Raw genomic sequence first — 18,707 nt, 5'->3', positions numbered from 1 at the left:
TTGCAAATCATGTTCAACCTATATTTAATTGAATACACAACAAAGACAAGATATTTCATGTTCAAACTGATAAACGTTATTGTTTTTAGCAAATAATCATGAACTTGGAATTTTATGGCTGCAACACATTCCAAAATAGTGATTTCTCCAGATTCTCTGAACCTTTTGATGATATTATGGACCGTAGATGATGAAATCCCTAAATTAACAAAAAAAATACATTGATGAACATTGTCCTTAAACTGTTCGACTATTTTCTCACGCACGATTTTCTCGCCCCATCTTTGCTTGTGACTAACGGAGCAATTCAGGGAAGCTCCTTTTCTACCCAATCATGGCACCCACCTGTTCCCAATTAGCCTGTTCAGCTGTGGGATGTTCCAAACAGGTGCTTGATGAGCATTCCTCAACTTTCTCAGTCTTTTTTGACACCTGTCTTTTTTGGAAGGTGTTGCAGCCATAAAAGTCTAAGCAAATGATTATTTGCTAAAAACAATAGTTTATCAGTTTGATTCTGTTTTTATTTATGTTTAACACAATGTCCCAACTTCATTGGAATTGGGGTTGTATGTGATCAATGTTGCCCACTCAACATACATTACAGCCTGGTCCATTCTGAAAGGGGGATCCATCTGCAGTCCCTTCTCAAGGTTTCCTTTTTCCCAAATGGGGTTTTGAGTTTTTCCTTGCCCGATAGGCGGGTTTAGATTTGGGGATGTCATCAATCTTTGTCAACTGTGGGCCTGTGAAGCCCTTTCAGACTCTTTTGTGAGTAAGGGCTATACAAATAAACTTGGCTTGACATGGATTTGATGTCCATGTATTATTTGTTCTTTTTCTGCGTCATTCTCCTGTTGCATCTCATTTTCTGTTCAGCTTCGGTCACCAGACAGATGGTCTTAAGTTCTCCTGCAAAACATCTTTTTAATTTGGGAATTCATTTTTCATCAATAATACCTATGCGTCCAGGCCCCGGGTTAGCAAGTAGCCCCAAACCGGAGGGGCCGGAGGAGCCATCAGACCACCCGAACACCGGCAAAAGGCCAGCTGGCAGCGACCCTGCGATGGCTGGTCATCATTCAATCGGTGTGGACAATGACGGGGGGAAGAAAATTGAACTTGTTTTTGACCCAGGATGGCCCAGGTGCATCACGCTCAGCAGAATTATCAATATAGAATCAAAGACACTGTTACATCGCTGTGATGTTGAATTTTCATTTTATACTTCTTATCACGATTCTTAGTGTCTCAAGTGTTGGTACCTGCAGTGTTGTACCTGAAAAGGGGTTAATGAACAAAAGTTCATGAACTAGTTCATATTTTGTGCGAACGTGAACTAAACTTACTTCATTTCTGCCTGATTAACATAATTCAGAACGTGCTTATTCTGGTGTCAAAGAACGGAACTAAAGTTCATTTTCATTCAAGAGTGCCAGGTTTTGTTAGGGACTTCTCGGACAAACCCGTCTGTACACACTATATACGAGCCTTCATATGTCGGCGAATAAAGGTATTTGGCAACGGCAGCGATTTTTTTTTTTGTTTCTTTTAACATCGATTGATCACAGGCACCTAAAGCAATGGAGTGGTTTAGGCTGGTTATGACCAGGCCTAAAGGCCTGGCAGGTGGTCTCTGCCCACCCTGGACCCCAGAAAAGTGTTGTATACCACTTCCTTGCTGCAGGTCCCTGTGAGATGAACCCGGAAAAAAATGCTGCTCAAAATTAGACATTTGCTTCTCAAACGAAGTCATTGAAGAGCAAAACTGCTCCTCCGAGAAAAAAGCCCAGTTCGAGCCTAGGGTACAGTGTATAAAATGGATAGATCGAAGTTCATTGAGCAAAATGTATATGACTTGAAAAACGTATGTTGTGTCAAGTATTTGTTTTGCTTTGTATTTATTGCAAAGCATCAACTTAATTCAACATTTTTTATTTATTGACTTGATAATTCAGTGTGTTCATTAATTGATTCACATCCCTACTTGAATACGTTATTGACGCTTTTGATTGTCTCTTAGGTGTGTTGCCATTCTCAGTTCCCAACGTCACTTTCTCTGCCTTCCCAACTGACTGTGTTGAAGCCCATCATGTGTGTACTGCTGACCCTCAATGTGAAGAGTTATACCAGGGGTTAGAGCTGTGCACAGATAAGGCTTCTGTGTCACCTATTGGGGAGCAGGCAGTGACCGACTGTCTGCGGAGACAGGATGCCCTGCTGACCAAACACCCCTCTTTGTTGGCTTGCAAGTGCGACCGAGGCTTCCGCAAGGAGAAACAGTGCGTGCAAATATACTGGAGAGTTCGTCTGCTGCCAGGTCAGTCAGGGTCCTGGGGTGGGTGAAGTGGATGGTTACTCAGATCTGTATAAAAAGTAAAATATACTTCTGACACCACCCTGTAGCTTCAGTGGATTACTGTGACAGTCCAGTCAAGAGCTCCCTGCCTAATTACTCACACATACAAAGAAATGGATGCATACAGCATCCTTAGCACGGGTGGTATGTATGCATTGTAAGTGAACAAAGTGGTGTTACACTACAGCGATTCACCATCAGAGCATTTATGTAATTACATACTGTTCCGTTTCTAGCACCGCTAGGCGACATTAGCATGTTATCAGTCCAAAATATCTAACTTCTAATAAGCTATTGTTCTCGTATGATTGAGTTTGTAGTTTGGTGTGTGTTTGATTCATTCATGGAAACACAGTCAATCGTATCCACTGTCCTCGACTGAGAGTTTGTAAATGCACTTTTTTGTTTAAAAAAGACCCAACAAGAAGAAGCTGCTTCTTGGAGGATTGGAGGGATGGCCATTTACCTTAATTAACAGAAATAAACAAACAAATGCATATACTGTCAGTGTAATCACTAAGAATATTGTTACTCGTAGTCTAAATAGGACATTTCACCATGACATCAAGTTCTAAAGTTTCGCAAAAGCCCAAGCTTCTCCAATGACACAACTAGTAAACAAACCCTTCTTTCTCATTTGACCAAGACAGAGAGATTAAGAAAATGGCTTGAATATAAATCATTTTGTTCTTGGAAGCATCCCCAAAAGGCTCAGTTGTTCACAAGCAAGGATGGGGCGAGGTTCACAACTTTGTGAACAACTGCGTGAGCCAACAGTCCAACAGTTTGCAAGGAATCTATGGATTTCATCAACTACGGTCCACAATGTCAACAAAAGATTCAGAGAATCTGGACAAACCTGCGCACATAAGCGCCAAGGCCAAAAACCAGCATTGAATGCCCGTGACCTTTGAGCCCTCAGGTAGCAATGCATTAAAAACCGGCATCATTGTGTAACATGCCAACGAGGCAACATCTTTTTCATGGACACCCCTGCTTATATCAGCAAGACAATGCCAAGCCACATTCTGCTTTTTACAACAGTGTGGCTTGCAGTAGAAGACTGTGAGTACTGGACTGGTCTACCAGTTGTTCAGACCTGTCTCGCTTTGAAAAAACTTTGCGCATTACGAAGCCTGAAATGAATACGACAATAGAGACTATTGACCAACTCAAGTTGTACATCATGCAAGAATGCGAAAGAATTTCACTTACAGAGCTTCAACAATTTGTGTCCTCAGTTCCCAAACACTTATTGAATGATGTTAAAAGGTAAGGGATGTAACGCAGTGGTAAGCACGCCCGTGTCCCAGCTTTTTTGGGACCAAAAAATTTCAAAATGGCATCTAATTAAAAATTAATTGTTCTTTTGCAAAACAAAAGAACAAACACACAAGGTTTATTAGTTTGAACATTAAATATATTGTCTTTGTTGTGCATTTAATTGAATATAAGTTGAAAAGGATTTGCAAACCTTTGTATTCTAATTTTATTTACATTTTACACAACATTCCAACTTCAATGGAATTGGGCATTACATATGATGGACATTTTGTTATTATTTTATGGACATGGTTGCGTTTGAGTTGTCGAACCCTGTTTTGAACATTGAGACAATTAGAATTTTTATACATTTGTCGTGAAATGTGGTCCCTTGCCTGGACCCAACCCTGGGGAAAGGAAAGCTCACTTCAGAGTCCCCAGACTCTGCTGCCTCATAGGAAAGAAATTGAAGAGGTCTTAGTATTTGGCCACCAATTCATGACGTCTTGAGTTGAGGTCAGCAGCGCCTCATCCCCACACAGTGTTGATGGGGCACTGCTTGCCCCTCCTGAGACATTCGACGGTGGACCAGAATTTCCTCGAAGCCGTTCTCCGTGGCCTTACCGATATCCTTCCACGCCCGTGTTTATGCCTTAGCAACCACGACAACTGCATTCCACTTGGCCTCCGGGAACCCATCAACTGCCTCCAGTATTCCACAGGCTAAAAAAAGGCAGATAGGACACCTCCTTAAACTTGACGGCATCCCTGACCACTGGTGTCCACCAACGGGTTTGGGGATTGCTGCTATGACAGGCACTTACCACCTTATGGGCACAGCTTCAGTCGACCGCCTCAACAATCGAGGTGTGGAACATGATCCACTTGGACTCAATGCCCCTGCCTCCCCCGGGAGATGGTCGAAGTTCTGCCGCTGGTGAGAATTGGTACTAACAGCACAGCAGAAGCTTGGCCGTATTGCTTTTGCTTTCTTAAAATGTACAAGACATGTTTCAAGCACATAATGCCTTAACAGTTTTCAGTGAAACCGATATTAATACACTTTTGCTTCTTCAAGTGTCCATCCTTTAAATACTTGACTCGTGCTCGTGATTTTATGTTTTTACTGCGTTCCTTAACAGCACTTTGAAGCTGTGAATGTGTGTAGCGGACATGCCACGCAAAAGATGCCACACGGCACCCCAGCCTCGCACTACCGCTGCTCCCCGCCGAGCTAGACATTAACTGCAGTCACACGCAGACTCTAAACGGATCAACGCCATAAACTATCTTCAACAAGGCACAGACATTTGCTTTGCCATGCTGACGATAAGTGAATCACGGCTGCCTGGCGCTTCAAAGCGGAGACCCAAGGATTCTGAGTTCGACCCCGCACACTAAGTTAATTACCTCCCCGCCAGTCGAAGGATTGCACCAACAGAGGCGCCTCCACCCTGTTGAGTACTGCCACTTGGGAGTTGGAACAGGCAACAGTGACACCCACGGGCAACGGAACGACACTACAGACACGGGTTCATAACACAGTCTGTGACTCGACTGGGAGTGAATATTTTAAGAACTTTACATGAACGCCACTAGTGAGTGTATTGCGGCAAACTTGAATGTCTAATGTCGAATATGTTGTTAACTGAACCGGATCAAATGTTCCACGCAACACCAGAAATGTCACATGGAAAATGTTCTCCACACCACACAACATTTGAAACATTCATTATAGGTATGAAAGAGGATGAGCGTGGCCGACTGGTTAGAGCGTCTGCCTCACGGTTCTGAGGACCGGGGTTCAATCCCCGGCCCCGCCTATGCAGAGTTTGCATGTTCTCCCCGTGCCTGTGTGGGGTTTCTCCGGGCACTCCGGTTTCCTCCCACATCCCCCCAAAAAAACATGCATGGTAGGTTAATTGAAGTCTCCAAATTGCCCGTAGGTGTGAATGTGAGTGCGGATGGTTGTTTGTTTATATGTGGGCTGTGATTGGCTGGCAACCAGTTTAGGGCGTTCCCCGCCTCCTGCCCGATGATAACTGGGATAGGCTCAAGCACTCCCGTGACCCTTGTGAGGATAAGCGGCTCAGAAAATGGATGGATGGATGGTTTTAAACCACAAAATAATCCTAAAATGGGAAAATAACGCCAAGAGGCAGTCCGGCCCTCAGTGTTCGTGAAGGTGGTAGGAAAGGAGTGGCTCCCTTTTTGACCCGCTCCGGCCATAAAAGGGGCCTCCTGTTTTTCCTCCTTTTTTCCTTCCCCCCTTCCGTCGAATCCACCTGTTCCCGGTGTGGACCGGGACGGCCGAACCCTCGGGAGCCTGACTCGCCTGCCTCAAACGTGTTGCAGACACGTAAGTCCAACATTGTGGTCTACTAACAGTACGGATTAGTGCATATTTGGGTTTATATTAAGAACAGGAGTCCTCAGCTGTACGCATTCACTGCACGCCCATTCTGCTCATCTCACATCACAAATCCCTTCCTTTGCCAATGTTGGCCTGTACCGTGTTTGTTTTGTGTTTTATTCTGTAGAAACCCCTTTTTTATTATTAAATGTTCTATAAAATTCACCACTTGCATTGGCTGTGTGTGTGTTTGGGTTTGGAACGAAACCTCTGGAAAGTCTAGAACTCAAAGTTTCTAAAATGGAGCCACCTTCCGATAAGAGACTGATGAAAAAGGTTTATCGTCATTTCGCCTCAAGTTAAATTACGAGAACCCCGAAGTGACGCAGGCGCCGCTTCCAACTCATTGTTTCCTTCTAAATTAAGCACTATTCTTATTTAATTCATAACAGCTACATGTGCAACAGGCATGCACATGCAGACGCACACATACACACAGAGTGTCATTGCAAAGTAAATTGCATACCGAAAAACTGAGGTCCATAAGATTCAAGACTCCAGAGTCACGGTCTAGTTGTTACTATTTCCACAGTAAAAAAAACAAAAACACAACAGTAACACTGAGCAATGAAATTCTTACTTTGCTTGTCTCCCTACACTTACACACTTCTTTTTATAGACTTTGTATATGTAATATGCAAGGATGTAGGCATTCAACTATTCAAGTGTTGCAGAGGTATTGCACAGTGCGAAGATTCAAGTGAGTCTGTTGGCGTCTGGGTCAAAGCTGTTTTGTTCGTCTTCTTATTCTGGCTGCCACACTCCTGTTGTGTGAAAAGTGTGTGTTGTGGATGGCTTCTGTCCGATAATGTTCCGTGTCCTCTTTATGACACAGCTGTCATATACAAATGTATTTTGTGTAGAGGTGTTGAATGCTACTCCACAGATGTATTGTGTGGAGTTGGTCTGGATTGGGCTCCGCTGTGCACCTGTAGAAAATGCTGAGCAGTTTGGGAGGAATAACAGATTTTATTAGCTTCCTCAAGAAGTACAGTCTGCTCTGTTTAGCCTTCCTGACGATGTGCTGTGTGTTGTGGGTCTGTGCGAGTTCATCACTGAAATGGCAAGTTTGAAGGTTTTCACCCTCTCCACCTGACCTGCTAAAACATCCAGCATTGGTGAAAACCAGCATAAAAATCATATCCTGTTTTTGTTGATTTGTGGTGCTAGTCTTGGTTCTGCCGGTCACTCGCAACCAGTAGGGCTGCGGCATGCTGGTCTTGCTGGTGTCACCGCCAACCAACTGGTCAAGAGCAGCATGCTGGTCTTTCTAGTATCCTGGTGACACCTGCAAGACCAGAATGCCAGACTGGTATAATTGCATGTCAACCAGCATTTACCAACATCCCATGTTGATAGTAATATAAACATAACAAAAGGATTTTTGAACGCGTTAAATAGACTATTTCACTTTTCCATGGCTGCAATTATTTATTAAAAATCTATCCTACTAAGGCCACATATTTACAGTATTCATACTCATGTCACATATCTGGCAACAATTAGCTAGTATTAGGCAGATGATAAATGTATCAAACAAAACTAATACAATAACACAGAAAATTACAGCATTAAATAATGAATATATTGTAGTGGTTTTACATGTCACAGGGGGCATTGAGAGGTTGAGAACCTCTGATTGAAAGTTAATTTTATGGTTTATGTCCATGATTTTTTGGGTGATTTACCGTCCCCTTTTCTTCACCCGAGCATCCACCGCTACCTTGTCCATTATTTTCTCTTGGAGCCACTCTTTGTAGGGAGCTGAAAAAAAGGCTTTTAAAAAAAAAAAAAAAAAAAAAAAGTATTTTCAACACAAACTGATTTGATCTGATCAGTGTTGTCGAACAATTCTGACTGTTTTGCCTTTTGATGACGTTTAGGTCAGATGAGTGTGACCTCATCGTCCATACTGCAGTTACATTGGATACTTATACATACATCCAACCACTCACACTCACATTCACACCTCCGAGCAATTTCGAGTCTTCAATGAACCTACCATGCATGTTTATGGAATGTAGGAGGAAATCAGAGTACCGCGAGAAAACTCACACAGGCTTGGGGAGAAGGCAACACACAAGAGGAGCTCGGATTTAAAACCTCAGAACTGGACGCCAGAGTGAAAGCTATCTCCGTGAAGAGGAAATGGTTAGAATCATTCATGGTAGTTCATTCATTCATTCATTCATCTTCCGTTCCGCTTATCCGAACTAGAGTCGCGGGCGTGCTGGAGCCTGTCCCAGCTATCTTCGGGCGAAAGGCGGGGTGCACCCTAAACTGGTCGCCAGCCAATCGCAGGGCACATAGAAACAAACAACCGTTCGCACTCACATTCACACCTACGGGCAATTTAGAGTCCTCAATGAATGCATATTTTTGGGATGCGGAAGGAAACCGGAGTGCCCGGAGAAAACCCACACAGGCACGGGGAGAACATGCAAACTCCACACAGGCGGGGTCGGGAATTGAACCCCGGTCCTCAGAACTGTGAGGCAGTTGTGCTAACCAGTCGTCCACTGTTCCGCCCATGGTAGTTCACTGCTTGGCAAATCACTAATACCTCAAGCAGCAGTTCACTGAGTAGTACACATCCCTCTTTGGCAAATCGCAAATTGTGAATCACTCATTACGTTCAGTACATTCAGTAAATACACTAATACAGTCCCAACGAGTGAGCGAACGCTGCAGTTCCGCTTCCTTGTTCCTTGGCGAATCTCATTACAGTCTGTTTAGTCCAGTTCCAGCCCCGCCTGCACGCTGGCTGCTCATTCGTTGATCGCCGGCGATTCAGAGTGAGTTAAAGAACAATAATAATATATATATATATATTTATTTTCTGCCTCATCCTCTTTAGGTATTTGGCTGCGGCTGTCCTTCGAGCTGTCTCCTCATGTTTGCCATTTGCCTGTGGAATTCCTAGGTATTTGGACCGGCCTATAACTTGCCTCAGCACCACATGGAAGCTGCTATCAGCCATCATAGCGGCTAAAATGAGTAGGCGTAAGGATCAATGCATGAGCAGCGCATAGAAAGTCATTGGTAATAACACCAGTGGAGCAGAACACCGGCTACTGGTCAGCAGGGCAATCGCCCAAGACTGTAAAACCAGAAGTAGCAACCTGTGCACTGCCTGGATTCACTACAAGAAAGCCTACGACACGATGCCACACAAATGGATACTGGAGTACCTGGAACTGCATAAGATCAACAGGATCCTAAGATAATTCATCAATAACTCCTTGAGGCTGTGGAAGACAACTCTGGAAGGCAACTCAAAGCCAGTTCTATAGGTCAACATCAAATGTGGGACACGGGCCAGGAGAATAAACAAGATGTTCTCTAACAAACCAGCTAAGGTATACTCTCAGTGGCAAGGGAGCAAGGTTGACAAAAGACTGCCCAGGGTTGAGACAGAGCAATACTGGAAGAGTATCTGGGAGAAGGAGGCATCGCACAATAGCAACGCCCAATGGCTGGCAGACTTAGAAGCAGAGCACAGCAACCTCCCAGAACAAGAACCAGTTGTCATAACAGTGGCAGATATCCAAGCAAGAGTGTCTAAGATGAAGAGCTGGACAGCACCAGGGCCCAACAGGATTCACACCGACTGGCTAAAGAAGCCAACTGATATCTCTGAATGCCTGGCAGCATGAATGAATGAGCTCCCAACATCGTGATCCAACCCAGAATGGCCCACCCAAGGTCGGACAGTCCCCATTATTAAGGACCCCACAACGGAATAACACCATGAAACTACGGGCCTATAACCTGCCTCAGCACCACATGGAATATCCTGTAAAGAATCATACCATCTCAATTGAGTAGGCATATGGATCAATACATAAGCAGAGCACAGAGAGGCATTGGTAATAAACCAGGGGAGCCAAACACCAGCTACTGGTCAACAGGGCAATTGCCCAAGACTGTAAAAGCAGATACCAACATGTGGACTGCCTGCATTGACAACAAGAAAACCAACAACTCGATGGCACACACATGGATATTGGAGTGCCTAGAACTGTATGAGATCAACAGGACCCTCTAAACATTCATCACTAACTCACTGAGGCTTTGGAAGACAACTCTGGAAGCCAACTCAAAGCCAGTTGCACAGGTGAACATCAAATGTGGCCTATTCCAAGGAATTGCTCTGTTACCGTTGCTGTACTGCATAAGGAGGAACCCCCTCAGTCAGCTCATAACCAAGAGTGGTTATGAGTGGCAAACATCTGGTGATCATCTCATGTCAGTAGCACATTTGGAAATCGATTTAGGGAGAAATATTGTGACGTGTTAAATACTTATTCAGCCGCTGTATATAATATCAAAGTCCTTAAAAATCCTAGAAGTAGCTTTAACATAAATACAAGTACAATATAGCTCAGTATAACTTATTAATATACTTCTCAATCTTATGCTGTACTTACCTTTGCTATATTGTACTTTTTATATTTACTTTTGGCGATTGTACTTTTTGGGGGAAAAGAAACAAGTTTGATTGAATAATAAAATGTTATTTTATTTCATTATACAGAGTTTACAAACTTTAAGTTGCACTACTTGATATTGTTATCGTGTGGTAAAGCAAAGCGCAATGAAAGCATAATAATAACTGTACTTTTGTACATCATTCATGCCAGAACCGCCACTGGAAAGAGGCAAATACTTTTTCATGCCACTGTATATGTATATGAACGCACAGGTTGTAATTGTAGTAGATACCATGAGGTCTTTTGGATGTACAGTATCTTCCTAGCCATATTGGCAAATTACACAACGACTTAGTATTATGCGTTTCTGAATATGGCTGACTTCGGACAAGAAGCGGGCTGCGCCCTGGACTGGTCGGCAATCAATTGCAGGACAAAAAAAAAAGAAAACCGTTTCCGCTCACATTCACACCTATTCACACCAATCGAGACTTTTCAATTAACCTACCATCAGTTGCGAATGTAACCAGAGCCAATAAAAGACAAAGCTTCAAAATCATATTCGATTATTTATTTTTTTTATTATTAGTGGAACAATTCAATAGTGCTTTACCATAAATCTCACCCTAGAAGTGCAACTTACTGTAGCTCAACATGATCTATTTGTTAATTTTTCCCATTTTGTTATTTCCCCAGGGGAGGATGAGTTGGAAACGTCTCCCTATGAAAACACACAAATGGATAGTGGCACGGCCTCCTTAGTGGCAGGTAAAACACGTTGACATCTTACGTACTGTGTGACATGATTCCAGCGGTCATTGATGTGATTACTGTTTTTTACGAAAGTGGCTCACTTCGCAGTTGTAAACTGGGTCAAACAGAAGTAGCTGTCACAGGGGCCTTTTCTGGACACTCGTTTGACCAAACCAAGGTGTTGGTATTTTTTTTTTTTTTAAAGAAATTGACACTTTTATATTTCAGCCAACATGTTCAAAATGCTCTGAATCTCAACCTGAATTCTTACTCGACTTCCCCTGTACTCAAAAGTACAGGGGAAGTCATTGTGGTCTAGAACAGCTGATCGGAATCAGTCAAATCTAAGTATGCACACCTTGAGCCAAGCTTTTTCACGGCCACAGCCAAAAGGCATCATCAATGGAGCCCCATATGTCGATTCACAACAGCAGCAAGGTCTCCATGGCTTCTGTTCTCTCTGTTGTGTTGCAACTGAGTACTTCCGAAATAACTCCACAAATGACCTTGCTTCGTCAAGGACTCTCTTGATACCTGCCTCCTTCTTCTTCTCCTTCTGGTTTGGTGTGTTGAAAAGCTGCTACCATATTAGTCCCCTTGTCACTTATTACTGTGATGATCTCATGTGATATTCCCCACTCTTGCATGCATTTATCCACACACGCTTTGATTGTTTGTACAGTGTATGAATGTGCAACTTGTTCAAGGACCAACAATATGTGTTGTAGTATTTGTTGTCAAACCCAAAAGTACCATAAACTTCCATCCATCCATTTACTGCCGCTTATCCGAGGTCGGGTCGCGGGGGGAGCAGCTGAAGCATGGAAGCCCAGACTTCACTCTCCCCAGCCACTTCCTCCAGCTCTTCCGGAGGCATCCTGAGGCGCTACCAGAGAGAGGCGCTCTTCAGCGTGTCTTGGGTTGTTCCCGGGGCCTCCTCCCAGTAGGACGTGCCCGGAATACCTCATCAGAGAGGCGACCGGCAGGCATCCTAACCAGATCCACAAGCCACCTCATATGGCTCCTCTCTACGTGGAGTAGCGGCTCGTCTCTGAGCCCCTTCCAGATGACCACGTTTCTCACGCTACCTCTAAGGGAAAGCCCGGACACCCTGCGGAGGAAACCCATTTCGGCCGCTTGTACGTGCGATCTTGTTCTTTCGGTCACAACCCACAGCTTGTGACCATAGGTGAGGGAAGGAACGTAGATCAACCGGTAAATTGAGCACTTTACGTTCCGGCTCAGCTTCTTCTTTACCACAGCAGACTGATACAGAGTCCGCATCACTGCATTGATCCGGCTGTCGATCTCCTGCTCCATTCTTCCCTCACAAGACCAAGAGATACTTAAACTCCTCCACTTGGGGCAGGATCTCTTCCTCAACCAGGAGAGGGCACGCCACCTTTTACTGACTGAGGACCATAGTCTCAGGTTTGGAGGAGCGGCTTTTCATCCCACCCACTTTACACTCAGCTGCGAACCTCTCCAGTGAGAGGAGAAGATGGCGGCTTGATGCAGCCATCAGAACTACATTATCAAAGCAGGGACGTAATAATGATGGTTTTCTGAAGTGTTCCTGAGCCCACGTGGTGATATCCTTTACACATTGATGTCAGTTTTTTGGTGCAGTGCCGCCTGACGGATCGAAGTGCACGGGCATAAATGTTGGTTTGCAGCCTTGCCGCTTACATGCAGCGATTTCTCCAGATTCTCTGAACCTTTTGATGATATAATGGACCGTAGATGATGAGATCCCTAAATTCCTTGCAATTGTACGTTGAGGAACATTGTCCTTAAACTGTTGGACTATTTTCTCACGCACTTGTTGACAAAGAGGTGAACCTCGCCCCATCTTTGCTTGCGAATGACTGAGCAATTCAGGGAAGCACCTTTTCTACCCAATTATGGCACCCACCTGTTCCCAATTAGCCTGTTCACCTGTGGGATGTTCCAAACAGGTGTTTGAGGAGCATTCCTCAACTTTCTCAGTCTTTTTTGCCACCTGGCCCAGCTTTTTTGGAACGTGTTGCAGCCATACAATTCTATGTTCATGATTATTTGCTAAAAACAAGCAAGTTGATCAGTTTGAACATTAAATAGCTTGTCTTTGTAGTGTATTCAATTAAATATAGGTTGAACATGATTTGCAAATCACTGTATTCTGTTTTTATTGATGTTTAACACAACATCCAGACGTCATTGGAATTGGGGTTGTATGTTTAATGTAGAAATTTAACAAATTCCAAAAACGGTTAACACACTTTTTTTCTCCTACTGTATAAATTACATACAGTATTTAAATTATATAGCCTCACTTCCAATAACACTGGATTACAAAAAAAACAAAAAAAACATTGTAAATTGTTAGTTTGTTTCTACTGATTCAGAAGAATCCGAAGATGACATCAGTTTCTCTTGTTCGGGGTTTTTATGCCAAGCTGTTAACAGTTTATTAATCAAATGTTCTAAATTATAAACTACTGTAAATTGAATAGCAGACATTGATCAAAATCACAACCTGTAAATAGAATGTTATGTCATCAAAATTATTATCCAAAACTCAAGGCACGAACCTCTGTTTATTTGAACTTCTTCGGCAAAAATACCTGTACATGTAAACAAAAATGTGATCGTCGTTCAAGACCTTGACCTGCCTTGAATGTGAAGTTCTAACCATTAGTTCTGTCATGTTTGACATCTTGCTGAGTCATTGGCGTCACATAATGCAGAGAAATTCCTTTCGAGTACCTTTAAACCAGAGAACGGTAAAATTCCAATGTCACTGAGATACTGCTGTTTATTCCATCTGAAATCCAATTGGTTCAGATTTTTTAAAAAAAAATGTTTTATTTATTTTTTTGAAAAACGTGTGTATTTGGCATCGGCCAGCAATCTTGAGTCTGAAGGCCCTTCGAAGATTACATTCATAAGGCAGCAGACATACAGGTAGAAGCTGAATTCGGGGGGGGGATCCCGAGGCGTTCCCAGGCCAGCCGAAAAACATGGTCCTTCCAGCGTGTCCTGGTTCGTCCCCGGGGTCTCCTCCCGGTGGGACGTGCCATCCGAATCAGATGCCCCAGCCACCTCATCTGGCTCCTTTCGACGTGGAGGAGCAGCGGCTCTACTCTGAGATCCTCCCGGATGACTGAGCTTCTCACCCTAAATCAATTAATATAATTTTGTGTAAGATGTAAATTAAGGTCATTGTTTTTGATAAGGGTTAGGCCAGCAGAGAAGGCTCCATACCATCGAAACAGCACCGGCCGAGATCACCAACAACCTCATCCTGGCAGCGGACCCTGGCTTACTCACCATCCTCATCCTCCTTGATCTGACTGCAGCTTTCGATACCATCTCTCACACCATCCTCCTGAACAGACTCCAGCACACTGGCATCGCACACACACACCCCTGCAGTGATTCAGTTCTTACCAGTCTGCACCCATTTGTTCAAATGAAATCATTCAAATCCCAATCATCCCCTGTTTCTTCTGGTATCCCCCAGGGCTCTGTCCTGGCCCCCCTCCTCTTTATCACCCACATCCCATCTCTTGGCAATATGTTCCGTAAATTCAATTTACACCTTTACTGTTACGTGGATGACAGCAAGCTCTACCTCTCCACCAAACCTCTTCCTCCTTCCTCCATTACTGACTGCTTCTCTGAACTCATACACTGGTTCTCATCCAACTTTCTATAACTCATCAGCGATAAAACTGAAATCCTATTCATAGTTACTTAGTCCATGCTAGCCGTGTTATAAGAGGGTGTGCACACTTGTGTAACCCCATCATATCAGCTGTTTAAATTGACTTCCACTCTCTAATAGTTTCATTTTTTTGTTCAATTGAGTTGTACATGGTATAGGACACACTACTGGCGGAAAATATTAAAATGATTTATCTTGGTCTCATCACAAAAATCTGGCATTTGAATAGGGGTGTGTAGACTTTTCAATATCCACTGTATCGAATCAACCGAAGATCTAAATACAGTAAGACAAGAATTGTTGCATGTTTCTCTACTGCTGAATCTCGCACTTGAAAAACTATAGAAACAAGTTAAAGGGTTTAGTTTTTGGGAAAAAGCATCACATGACGTTTATCTTACTTTTTTACAGCCTTGCCTGTCATTCAAGGTGATGTGGAAAACCAGTGCCTGAAAGCGGCTCAGGACTGTGGCCTATATGAGAAGTGCGGTGCTCTCCGATCAGAGTATGTTCTGGCATGCACCAAGAAGGTACCTGGAACCCATCGATGTAACCAGCACAAATGTCACCGAGCTCTGAGAAGATTCATGGAGAAAGTACCGAAGGAATATAGCTTTGGTGTCCTTTTCTGCCCCTGCACAAACACTCTGTGTGGTGAGAGGAGGAGGAAGACCATTGTACCCTCCTGTGCTTATGACGACATGGAGGGCCTGCAGCCCAACTGCCTCCACCAACAAAGCTTCTGCCGCAGGGACGCCCTGTGCAGGTCAGACATGTGCTAACCAGTCGGTCACCGTGCCGCCCCACATTTAATATGAAAAACAAAAACAAAGCAGAGCAGGGAGAGGAAACGCGCACAACACATCCCAAAACCTGCACTACTAAACAACCTTGAGAGCAAGAACAAAGAGAACGCTAGATAAAGTGTTAAAAAAGAGATATATATGAAACTTAATCGAAATTAATGTGTTCGCAAACACAGCTATACAAAAGACAAATGTTCAGCAACATACAGTCTTTTGATTTTTGATGCACACTCTTTTATATTCGCAGGTCCAGATTTGCTGACTTTATTCAGAACTGCGAGCCATCGCCACGAACAACCAGCGGCTGTCTGAGAGACTCGGCAGGTCTCTGCCTCCGAGCCTATGCAGGACTCGTCGGTATGAGGAGGGGGGCGGTGAACGTGAAGTACAGAGGAAATGTTAGATGGAATTGTCGTTCCACACTGTACCTCCTTCAGGACAAACTCTAGATTTCAATGCAGAAAAACACAAACTCGGGGAGATAGCCACCGGAACAATGAGCGTATTTAAATCCGGGAGAAAAAAACGTTCAAAGACGACATGAAAATATGTTGTTGTTAATGTTCGATCGAAACATAACCGCAATACAATTTTGACATCTGGAAAGAATTAACGGAACAATTCTCAACTGTTTCTTGAGAACTAGAAGCATACACCTCTGTACCCGTTTTCACGGCAACCGCGTTGGACCCAGCCTAATGTCGTGACAAATCACTTGTCCAAAGTCACATTTCGGCGACCGTGAACAATCTTTCTGATGTTTAGGTACTATCATGACTCCAAACTACATTGGTAATGACTCTGCAGCTGTATCGTTGTCATGCAACTGTCAAGGGAGCGGCAACCAATGGCAGGAATGTCTGAGACTCCGACAAATGTTCTCCCACAACATCTGCCTACGTAAGTCTGATCTCATTAGATTGTGCTGGTGGTCACCGTGCAGTCGGCGTATATGACCTGATACGGTATGCTTGAGACTTAGCATGACTATCTTTATTTTCACACATGGACTAAACATCACAAGGAGCAGCACAATGACCATTGAGCTCAAGCACAGAGTGTCACTCAACAGTTTTAACTCTTCTATTCTCCATTCCATTTAGGCCACTACTGTATGTTTTTGTTATCTGCGCTCCGACGCGCTTCCCCGTCAGCCTTTGTGGTTTATCAAGCTGCTACAAACGAGATCTTTAGGTTCACGCCGACTCAGGTTAAGCAGCGCAAGACACGGGCCAGGGAAACATTACCCCACTCATCCCAACCGGCCTTCCACGCACACGCACACACTGAAAGGGATGTTTCTTGTTCACGTGCAGGTAACTCGATTAGTTGGATGGGGAGCGCTGGCTCCCTGCCTGGAGAGATAACCCCTCTTCCCGCTCCTGGACCCTCCCCACTGGTTCAGGAGGATGCAATGCTGACCGACAACCACTTACCAGACCGCGACATTGTGAGAGGATTCCTAGTTTGCTTTCTACTGATTATTTGTCACATTCGATTACCATTATCATTTGTATGTCCAGTATGCGTGTATATTTAGTTTATAGATTCGAATCGCTAAGTGTTTTTCGATTGCGTCCATCAAGGTTATGTGCCTTACGGTTTATATTTAACCTTCTAAACTTCTTCGTACGACTGTCTCCTGCTTGTAAGGCGGCGGAACACAAGGACGAGGAGGAATCCATCCAAATACAGGCGATTGATGAAGGCGGCCAATTTGAGGTCATCCCACAGTACTCGGAGAGGGCCACTGTCACCAACTTGGGACCCCCGGTAGCTAGGGGAGCTATGTATATTGTTGCTGCCCCTCTGGCACTGCTACTTCTTTATTATCTTTCTGCTTTTTTCTGTCACACTTACTTTGGAATAGAGCATCTGATGAAAACATGGTGAGAGAGCAAACATTTGCAAACATAAGTGTGCAGCAGGGCTATAAAAATGAACTTGACCTGAACTTGATCCATGTTCATGAGGTGGACGGATTCACGACTGTAAAATTCAAAGAAACAGTAAAGACGTTTCTGTTGCTTCACAGTATTTCCCCAGAACTTTGTTTCCAATGTCTTTTATCCCTAGCCTCCATCTAAATTCGAATAAAGTTGTTTGTTAAGCATGAAGCCACTGTGCTTGAGCGCCTCTGTTTTCATCCTCTCGGACTGAATCACCACATGCGCTCCTAAACTCGCATTGCTGTCTTTTGCTGAGATTGAGAATACAGTACACACGATGGGCCAACTACGCCACTTTCCAAAAAAAACCAAAAAAACTTTTGACTTTCACACTTTCTCAGTGTGAAATCTGGGCCTGTTTAGTTAACGCAAACTTTTTTTGGGGGTTTTTTTTTTTTGGGAAATATTATGAAGAGAGGACCTGTGTGTCAAATACCATTTCCCGCTTCCACATTCTCGCTTTTGTCCAAAATTGCCATCGTCACCGACATTTATCGGGAGATCTCTACCTGTGCCCACTTCAACCTTAGAAAATATCACAATGATTGCCCCAATATTCGGGATTTGATGGAACGCGTTTCCTATACGCTTAGATACTGTATAGAAATAGCTTGATGTCGCTTAGACGGGGTCATGTCAAATAAAATAAAACCATTGGCAAAGTGTGGGTACGACGCTGAAAGTCATCAGGAAAAACAATTTTGAATTTTTTTTTTTTGGCAATTTACCCAGTATTTTGGGAGTTTGTCCCATAGCAACCTGCTTGGCAACCAAGATCCCCAGAAATTGCCAATCTTCGGCAGCGACGTCATTTCTAGGAGACTCGTTGTCGACCACGCTGGTTATTATGAAGAAAGCTATACGTCGTCTTCTTTTTTAATACGGTATTTATCTGTGCTGCGCACCCACAAACAGTCCCTCGCCTCCACCAATAAACAAACAGCAAACGCGGCTGCCTCGTACGTGTATGGCCCAACGAGCAGAACATCGTGGAGCTCCTCGAAAACATCTGCCCCCTTCCGCAA

At 43.8% G+C, this 18,707-nt stretch overlaps 1 protein-coding gene across 4 annotated transcripts in view; it reads left to right on the top strand.

Moving 5' to 3' along the window:
- LOC133407332 (GDNF family receptor alpha-4-like) overlaps window positions 1-17,808 on the top strand; it is a 46,052-nt gene extending 28,244 nt beyond the window's left edge. For 2 of the 4 annotated variants that reach the window (XM_061685079.1, XM_061685082.1), the window contains 7 exons: window positions 2,021-2,317; window positions 11,162-11,233; window positions 15,339-15,693; window positions 15,981-16,090; window positions 16,499-16,633; window positions 17,050-17,183; window positions 17,387-17,808. In XM_061685079.1, coding sequence (XP_061541063.1) covers window positions 2,021-2,317; window positions 11,162-11,233; window positions 15,339-15,693; window positions 15,981-16,090; window positions 16,499-16,633; window positions 17,050-17,183; window positions 17,387-17,626 — 1,343 coding nt within the window. In that variant the 3' untranslated portion in view covers window positions 17,627-17,808. The remainder of the gene's footprint in view (window positions 1-2,020; window positions 2,318-11,161; window positions 11,234-15,338; window positions 15,694-15,980; window positions 16,091-16,498; window positions 16,634-17,049; window positions 17,184-17,386) is intronic. The other 2 variants (XM_061685080.1, XM_061685081.1) reach the window with 2 other exon arrangements.
- The last annotated feature ends 899 nt before the right edge of the window (window positions 17,809-18,707 follow it).

The sequence above is a fragment of the Phycodurus eques genome, chromosome 9 (genome assembly GCF_024500275.1).
Source record: "Phycodurus eques isolate BA_2022a chromosome 9, UOR_Pequ_1.1, whole genome shotgun sequence".
NCBI classification, from domain to species: Eukaryota; Metazoa; Chordata; class Actinopteri; order Syngnathiformes; family Syngnathidae; genus Phycodurus; species Phycodurus eques.
This window is presented reverse-complemented; position numbering and strand designations above follow the sequence as displayed.